Genomic DNA, 9,237 nt, shown 5'->3' with positions numbered 1-9,237 from the left:
GGGTCACGTCTTACTTGTCAAACTTCTTATTCATGTTCCCTTCCAGCTTCCGTAGTTAAATAGTTCTGTGAAGCTATCACTATTTAAATCAGTCAACTCCGGAAATATGAATTGAATTTCAAAATAAAGCTTAATACATATTACTAATAAAGTGAAAAAGAACAAATAACAAACGCTGTATTGCATGTTTCCACAAAGAATAAACAGAAAATGAGAATATAAGCCATTTACAATGAACTTGATATAAAAGCCATATTGTAAAACCTCCAAGAAAAAAGGAAATGATTCTTGAACAATGCAGTTGGTTGACGGTTGTGTGTCAGACAGTAGTGATGTAGTTATGGCTGAACACAACTTTCTTACCTTTATCTACGCGAGTGTCATTAGCACTGTTCACTGTGTGATGTCGCCTGACCAGCTAACGCTAGCTTAGCTTAAAGAGGGCAGCTCGTGTGGCGGCGTCATCTTTTTTTTTTTTTTTAACCTTTTTTAACCGCGTCTCGCTGCTGCTCCGTTCAAGGGACTTTACCAAACTAATGTGTGAAGCCCTGGAGCTGGAGGACCAGAGGGACGCCATGACTAATGTTGTGGGTCCGTTCCCACTCGAATGACTGACTGGTTGTGTCGCCATGTGGGGCCGAGCGACGTCCCCGCTGCTGACAGTGACGGTGCTGGCCGCGCTGTGGGTCAGTGTGGGTCGGTGTGGTGCCTCCCAGTCTCCGGGGCCAGGGTGTGACAATGGAAAGGTACATGTTATTATCTGCTGCGCGTGTGTGTGTACATTAAGGATTCAGGTTAAGGTATTCACCTGCTGCAGACATTAACATTCAGTGTGTGTGTGTGCTCGTGTGTTAGCTCTCATTGGACAGGGACCTGCCTGCAGCCTCTCTTCATTGGGACTGTCCAGTGTCTACCTGGACACAGCCTATTCAGGTAACCATGGAGACAATAGACCTCATCCTCATCATCTTCTGCATGTTCCACACAGATGGGATGTGGGAGGGTTGCGATAACATGCTGGGGGCCAGGAAGTTGAAGCAACAATGGGAAATGTGGCCCTGCCAGTAACATGAGTTCTGAGTTGTGGTCTCTGATCACCTCCCAGACAGACAGGGTGATGCAGGTTGTCCATGTTGCTCTGCCAGAGGTTGACCCTGTGTTCTCTCTCCTTATCTCCAGAGACGTCCCAGTATTGACACAGTGTATGATCCTGAGGTAAGCAAACACTTTACAGAGCAACTTATATCTTTATTGAGTTTTCCCTCCACCTTTGACACTCCACACTAACAGCCCAGGGCTGTTTCCTCAAATCTGGGTAATAGTCTGTCACACATCCAAACTAGGAGAGAACTCAGTTGAGCAACTTCCTCCACCAAGACCCACAGTTTAAATTCACTAAATCCAGTTCTTTATTTGTATCTGCACCAAATTGTACACACTCAGAAATATCTGAAAACAGTTTTTAAAAATGTTGTCAGTCGATGAATTAATCTTTGAGCAAACATTGAAAATGTTGCAAAACGCACTACCTCACAATGTTAAAGAAAGTTGTGGGGGGGGGGATCCTGGAGGATCAACACCATTATTTAATGAGTTCACATCCTCCCACCAAGTTCCGTGGTAATCTGTCCAGCAAATCTCTAACTAACAGGCAAACTAATGCAGAGGAAATTAAAGTTTACAATTTTGATTCAAATTGCATGAAATGAACAAAAGCATCCCCCAGTGAGGCTGCTTGACGAGTGGTGTGTAGAGTGGATAAAGTCTCACTGGACCTCATTGTTCTTCCCTGCAGCCAGCCAGGCTGATGTGTATGAACAAACCCATCTGCTACAATCACACCATTCCCAACAGGTAAGACTGAGTGAGCTGACGTTTTGTCTAGTGGGTTCAAGTGAGGTGGAAAGTCACTCAGTGGAGGACCACACCAAAGTTTAAGATCTCCAGTCCTGTACACACAGCTGACCCACATTTGTAAATACACTTGTAGTTATTGTCCTTATCTAGTGCTTTGCAATACCACAAGTTATCAGCAGATACAACTTTGTCACATACTGTATAAAAGAGCTGTCAAGGAATCTAAGTTGTGTGTCTGTGTGTGTCTTTGTGCGTTTGTGCAGTGGAGCGTACAGACCAGTCAGGGCAGAGAGTGGAGAGTACTTGTACTGTCCTCCTCACAGGTGGCTCAACAACTTGCATGTAAGTTTAAACATCAAACATCTTTGGGATCTGTCTCCACTCTCACTGAAATGAAATCCATTTATCTGCTTGGAACAGAAAGAAATGTTTTTTATTCAGGGCATCAAAAAGGAGACAGACTGTTTTTATAGTAACTGTGGTTTGTGAGATACAGACCTGTTCAGCACAAATATAAAGTTTGCCTATATTATTTATACCTTAATCTAGTGAACATTTAAATCATTTTATTTATTGATTACCTCACATCAAACAGAGAGGCATCCACAAAATAAAGTAATAATAATATTTATTTATTTTTTTTTACAATTTCCTCTATGCTCCCTGTCCTCTCAGCCCACTAATAAATTGTCTAAGGAATCCAGGAAGTGCGGTGTTAAAGTGTTTTGGGATGAGCAATTGTCAAGACCCTAACTCTCCATTCATGTTGAGCCTTCTGTCGAGATGATGTCATCAGTGATCATCACAGTTTGAACTTGACGGGAACATTTTTGAACAGGCATAAAACAAAGTCCCACAAACAAATCCAGAAATCTCATTCGGTCTGTCTGTTCCTCCTTTTGATAATAATTGATAACCAAATGTGTGCTTGTGTTCCTGTTGTGTCTTTTCCAGCAAGGAGCTACTGTTTTGCTCTACCACCCCTGTGCTCCTCTCCACGAGCGTCACTTTCTTTCGGTCCTGGCCAGGTCCTGTTTGTCAGAATACATCATTACACCACATCCACACCTCAATCAACACATGGTAAGAAACACTGAAGCTGCTTTAAGACATGCACCGAGCTCCGGAGATCCTCCAGACCTTCTCCGGAGGGGCTGTATTTGTGGTCCCTAATCCGGACTCTCTGCGCACTGTCCCCCCCCCCCCTCACACATGAACAACCCAGCAGGAGATTTTCTACTCAGATGCAGTCACAACAACACAGAAAACTCTGGAGTGTTTAGATGAGGGGTTGTGTTAACATTGATTTAACGTAACGTCTGTTGCGATTAAAATTAGATTTTTTTCTAAAGATAAATGTTTTGGCAGCATGCATAGTTTGTAATGTCTCAGTGTGTTGTAGTTTGTTCCCAGTGATAAAGATGTTAGCACGCTGTGATAAAACTACAAACAAGACCAAAGTGGAATTGATAACTGATACAAACACCAGGGTCAGAATTGATCTCAGTACAGTCGGCTTGGCTGTGGAAAAGACTCTGACACCGACTGTAGAGATGACGCAGCGTTTACTCGGCTACTTCAGTTTATCTGCTATTATGTGGAAGTGTAATTACTTCTGGGATGCAAATATTCCTTCATATCTGTCATACTTGACATAGGTCTTAAATTCCATTCATTCTGGTCTTAAAAATGTAACTTGTTGGAACCTGCAGAAACCCAGTTTTTTAGATCATTTGTGCACCATGACGAAATCAGAAGGGGAGAGTCTTTGGGAAAAAAGGAGGGGGGATGAGTTTTCACTGCTGCCTCTGTTCAGCCGATAGCTTTGGTGTCCTGGGGTCGCACTTTGGAGCTGTCCACTGTGGCCTCTTCAGACGTCTGTGATTGGCTGGAGACCCTGACAACCACAGGAAATGAGTTGAGCGGGGTGAACCACATCAGAAAGTACGACCTGCTGCTAGCCCGGCCGGCGAAGCTGCACCGGCTGCAACACACACATCCAGAGGAACATTCAACACAGATGAAGGTTCGGAGTCTTTACTAATGATTGTGGGGATTTCATTCACACGTTGTTAACTATACGTCATTTTACATGCACTGCAATAAAAGCAGCGTAAAAGAGTCATTCAGCAGTCTATGAACTGTCTCTAAGTAGCTCTTATTGTAAATCCCCAGGACTCTGTGAGGCAGTGCTGTGAGCAGGCCGTCTCTTCTCTGCTAAATGAAGCAGTGGAGGCAGAGCTGGAATCCAACAGGAGGAACGACAGCTTGACAGAAATTGAAAAGGAAGGGAAAGGCCGACAAATAAGAGCTGTTATCAGAGAAACACAGCCGGCCAATGAGACAGGGGACATCCAGAACAACAACACCACACTAGGACAATCTGAGGACACTCCAGGGAACAGAACTCTTGCAGATCCTCCTGGTCCAAGCGAAGCGCCTCCTCAATCCAACATCCAAAATCTGAATCAGAGCCTTACAGCCGGGCAGATGACTCCTTTGGGGTCAAATGTGCCTGAGGTTAGTGATTCTTTAGAATTGAAGACTTCTGATTCTCAGAAAAGCTTGATAACGATACAGAAAGAAACACTGCAGCTCACATCTAAACACACTGAAGCCAAAAACAGAAAACCCTCAGCTCAAACAGAGGTTCTTTCAGATGTTGTGAACAGTGAAGACAACCTCACTGCAAGGCCTGAGGCACTGGACCTCAGTCCCAAAGATGAAGGTACAGACTCTGCTGAACACAGCGGGAGAGAGAATGGCTCTAAAGAGAAAAGTTATATCGCAGCAGATAGAAAGTTGAAGGGCAATGAAGTAGTAGATGTAAAAGAAAGAGAGCTGGTGCGTAAGCAAACACACAGCGAGCCGCACTCTCACCACAAAAGTGAAAACAACGGCGTTGATTCCGTTTCCAAATCCCAGTCAGCGTCTCCACCCCTGCCGGACAGCCACGACTGTGACAGCTGCAAGGCGGGCGAACGCTGCGACTGCACCAAGGCCTCAGCAGCTGACGTCCAAGCCACCGTCATGAGCAATGGGTGGCCGAGGACCCCCAGGACGGACGAGGCTGTGTGGGCGGCAGCAGCACTGGGCTTCCTGTTGGTTCTCCTGACGCTGTCCGTGCTTCACACTCGCCTGTACCGCCACTGGAGGACCACACCGAGTCTGTACTGGCATGATCCCCGGCAGGACTACGACAGTGTGGCGGGTAAGTGGACCATCACACGGGAATCAAACACCAGAGAAATCTGCCCTACTTAGTGGTAGAAAATTCCTTGATCTGCCCACTAATCTGGATTTGCACCACAATTTAACAGATTATTCCCAGGCCAATGTCCATTAAATTTTGTGTAAATCTGTTCTGCTGTTTGTGTTATCTTGCTTACAAACAAACAAATATACAAACCAACCAACAAAGAAATGGAGTGAAAACATAACCTCCTTGGCTGAGGGAAGAAGATACCTTTTTGTGTATTTCTAAACACTGTCATCTTTGTGTGTCTTCTAGATATCATCCGCAGGAGGTTGAGGCTTGCTAAGAGGAGGCGGAAAAGGGGCAGAAGAAAGGAGTGCGTTCTCCTGCCGAGCTCCTCCAGCTCAGATGAACTTGCGTAGAAAAATGAAGGAAACGTCAACAAGAGCGTTGAGAGTGACACCCAAGTCTTATGGGATGTAGAGAAGGACCGAAGAGGGAGGTGTTGAATTGATCAGACCCGTCTTGTGTCTGTAGACCTGTCCTCTTGCTACAGGGCTGGGCCGCAGGTTTTGCTGGTTAACCTCACAGCCGAAGCTGAAATACTGCACCAGCTAAAGGACAGATCCTGTGTCCAGAGGACTCCTCTCATTCGTTGCATTTTGATGCATTTAGATTGGTACTGTAATTATTTCTCTTTCTCCTTGTGAATGGAACCATGAGGAGAAATAAAATCAGTATTTGACTTTGTGAGCGCTCACCAAATTCTGCACACAAAGACTCAGATTGAACTTCAGTATTCCAGAACTACAGCTCCTGGATAAAGAATATTTAAGAAGACATAAAAACATCAGATCAGAGACTCCAAGACAAGCCCTCAGGTTGTATTCGGTGTACTGCACTTTTTATGGAATACTTGTAGTACATTTGTCTGATCATATTCTCCCAGACAGTGCTCAGTGTATAGGGACTCACTTTTCACACTCCATTACTCTCCAGGTCTGAACTTTACTCTATTTTTCTACCCAATGAAGGTTTTTTATTGAGTCACATTGTCTTTTTTGTGAGTAGTATTGTAATATTCTGTTTTTAAATGTTCAGGTTTAGTTTGTGAAAGGGTAAGTTGCTGTTCTAAGCAACATTGTGTGCAGTATGTGTTACTGAATGGTACACACGTGTATCGCTGTATTTGAAAGATGTTTTTAGATAGATTCACACAGACAATAAATCATTGACACAAGAACTGAGTGTGTGAACTGCTTCTGGATGTCTTCTCATATCGTATAACACCAGTGTCAGCACTTTAAACTTAATTATAGCTCAAATTACTGCTGGAACAACACTTGCTTTTGAGGCTGATAGTGATATTGACATTTGAGTTTAAACAAATCTGAAAACGACTTTCTTATCTTGTTTTTCGAAAAAACAAAACATCTTAATTTCATTCAATCTCAATTGTAGTATAGCATCAAATCACAACATACATTATCTAAAGGCGCTTTACATAGTAAGGTTGAGACAAAATTACAACAGTTCCCACAACGAGCAAACGCTTGGTGACTGGAGAGAAAAAAAGTTTAGCTTGTGACATAAACTTCTATGTTTTTGGACTTACCAAGGGATCGGCACAACTGTAGCTCTGGTCTGGCAAATCAGGATCGCAGCCCAGGCCTCTCTCGATATCTTCAAGACACAGATGCAGTATCCGTCTTGAAGCAGTGGTTTCCTGTATTCAACACATAGCAAAACCCCTGGATGACATCAGTTTTAGTTTTCCATAACTCTTTGTCTAGACCCGGTGGTCCAATCAAGGTTGTGATTTATTTTTAACCCTGTGTTTGGCTTAAAGAGGAAAAAAGGATATCCTCTGCATCGGAGGAGAAATGTGTTTCATTCACTCAGGTTTATTATTGCCATGGGATAAGTGGGTGGGGTTAAGGTTCATTATGTCCTCCTCTGTTAGGCATTGGGTGGCTGGTTAGGCTTGGACACACGCTTCAGTCAAAGTCCAAGGGCCTGGAAGTGCTCACTGATGACAGGGATGTAGGCGTTCGTCCTTCTCTTGGAATTAAAAGACATGTACAAGTACCGTCAGATATGCAATATGCCTTCTCACATATACAACCACTACTGACAATGCTGCCATCATTACAGTTGTCATTGCTGCTTCCTTCATCTGTCAGACTTTTTCTGTAGTATTAATACTTTTAACATTGATACACCTATTTTCTCATGAGTGTAAATATTATGTTATTTTGTGTTGACGTGCTCTGTTACACATGACATCTGCAGGACTTCTGTCCGTCCTGGGAGAGGGTTCCCTCACATGCTGCTCTCTTTGTCCCACTCTAGTTGAGGATTAAGGGCAGAGGATGTAATGGTCTGTATTTATATAGCGCTTTTCTCATCTTTCTACAGTAGTTTTTGCCATTCACCCATTTATAGAGCATCTATGTGCATCCAGGGGCAATTTTGGGGTTCAGTATCTTGCCCAAGGACACTATAGCGTGCAGAATGGGGAAACCTGGCATTGAACTGCAGACCTTCTGGTAAGAGGTAAACCCTATGAGGCAAATATACAATTTGATTGGTTTAAATGATGTAGTTTGTTTTCAGCTCGGGCCTTCAAGTCTTGACTGAAACTTACACACAAATGTAAATGCACACTATACATATCAGAGAAGAAACATACTGCAGACACAACCAGGACAATTTACTTGTTTTTTAAATTTTATTACAAATGTACAGCTTATGAGTTTCCATTACGATTGACCTTTTTAAGTCATTGTTTTCTCTACTTTATACAGTTTTAATGTCTTCTTTTAAAAGATAACTCTCCCCGTCACCCATCTCCCAAAGTGTAGCGCTGTGAAGAAACATGGGGACATCGACAGTGCGGGCCACGGTGCACTGCCAATGGCTGAGTATCAGAAGTGTGTTTGTGTGTGTGTGTGTGTAATTCACTGGCTGCAAACGTAATGTTTGTACTTGTAGGAAGGCTTGGTCCAACTGAGAAGTGTGTGAGGGTGTGTGTCTGATGTTGGACAAATAAGCAATAACATTCACACTGGAGGCACCCTACGTAGTGTCCATACATATCAGGGAGGCTGAGGCTGTGTGCGTTTTTAGACCCTCTCCCCCTTGTTTTGAGATGACTGTAGTGCTAAGCTAAAGTGCGCTTCAGACCGCTCTATCTGCCCCCTCCCACACCACACCGCTGCATCCTGCACCTCATGTACCTGAAATAAAACCTTTGGAAGAGAGGTGCATCATGTAGATCCTACTTCACCCAGCTGGTGTTTGAAAATAGTGCAACTGAGACCACACCTGAATCAAACATGTGCTCTCATTTCCTGTGGATTGTAATAGGATCAGTATTTGCTGACACATGAGGGGGGGGGGGGGGGGGGGGGGGGTGTTTCCTCAGGATAACCACACCCACAAGTATCGATGACGTAACATTCGGTGTGTCAAGAGTTAAGAGCGGAGGAAGAGAGAGTGAAGATTTGGCCTGAAGCTCACTTGAGCCTACAAATAGACATAAATATCTCACAAACATAATCCTAACATATAGCTTAATATAAAATATAGCATGAAAATATACGTTCATATATATGGCTCTACTCTAAAACTTGGGCAATCATGATTGAGGGGACAAGCTTTTCTGCTGGCCCCAATGTGTGTTTGTGTGTGTGCAAGTATTTCTGTAGTTTCAGCAGTCAGTAAAACATCACTGTAACTCAGCCAGTCATAAAAGGAGATGATGATGATGATGTGCAAAGGCATTCAATATCAAACAATGATACATTTCAAGAGTCTTCCGGACATGATTTGTTTTGACAGGGAACAGAGAAAACTTTCAAACTTTGTCCTGCAGAGACGAAACCGCACGAGACACTGAGGAGCACCGACAGGCAGACGCCCCAAGTGACGATCAGGGGAGGAAAAGCGAAAGACTGAATGTGAATTAAGTGGACAGAGAAGTGCTGAAGGCGGTCTGGCATCAGTTTCTCAAAGTGTTTGGGACAAGTTGGGGTTTAATTGCTTCTTGCTAAAAGGCAGCGACACGAGGAAAAAATTAAACATTGAGATGCGCGGTAAATGCTGTTTGAAGGATGACGCCATCGTTTCAGGAAGGTGAATTTCTAAATGCGCAGAATCCTTCGGAGCGACGAGCCAAGATT

General features: G+C 43.7%; 1 protein-coding gene across 2 annotated transcripts; it reads left to right on the top strand.

The window, feature by feature from the left end:
- The first annotated feature begins 305 nt into the window (after positions 1-305).
- On the top strand, positions 306-6,296 carry tp53i13 (tumor protein p53 inducible protein 13). Of its 2 annotated transcripts, XM_034604759.1 has the most exons (11): positions 306-746; positions 856-933; positions 1,180-1,215; positions 1,796-1,854; positions 2,121-2,199; positions 2,812-2,940; positions 3,674-3,883; positions 4,033-4,541; positions 4,623-4,807; positions 4,850-5,068; positions 5,369-6,296. In XM_034604759.1, exons 1-11 carry the CDS (start codon positions 630-632, stop codon positions 5,473-5,475), a joined length of 1,728 nt encoding a protein of 575 aa, XP_034460650.1. In that variant the 5' UTR covers positions 306-629; the 3' UTR covers positions 5,476-6,296. The 2 variants fall into 2 exon arrangements, with proteins under 2 accessions (XP_034460650.1, XP_034460649.1); XM_034604758.1 differs by having other exon boundaries at positions 4,033-4,807.
- Positions 6,297-9,237: the final 2,941 nt, after the last annotated feature.

Source organism: Hippoglossus hippoglossus, chromosome 13 (assembly GCF_009819705.1).
Source record: "Hippoglossus hippoglossus isolate fHipHip1 chromosome 13, fHipHip1.pri, whole genome shotgun sequence".
Lineage (NCBI taxonomy): Eukaryota > Metazoa > Chordata > Actinopteri > Pleuronectiformes > Pleuronectidae > Hippoglossus > Hippoglossus hippoglossus.
This window is presented reverse-complemented; position numbering and strand designations above follow the sequence as displayed.

What these genes read in the sequence shown, in the direction of transcription:
- tp53i13 (XM_034604758.1), top strand. Translation starts at nt 630, where the DNA reads ATGTGGGGCCGAGCGACGTCCCCGCTGCTGACAGTGACGGTGCTGGCC. An exon ending in CCTGGACACAGCCTATTCAG is followed by an intron (nt 934 to 1,179) that starts GTAACCATGGAG and finishes CCTTATCTCCAG; the next exon opens with AGACGTCCCAGTATTGACAC. An exon ending in GGTGGCTCAACAACTTGCAT is followed by an intron (nt 2,200 to 2,811) that starts GTAAGTTTAAAC and finishes TGTCTTTTCCAG; the next exon opens with CAAGGAGCTACTGTTTTGCT.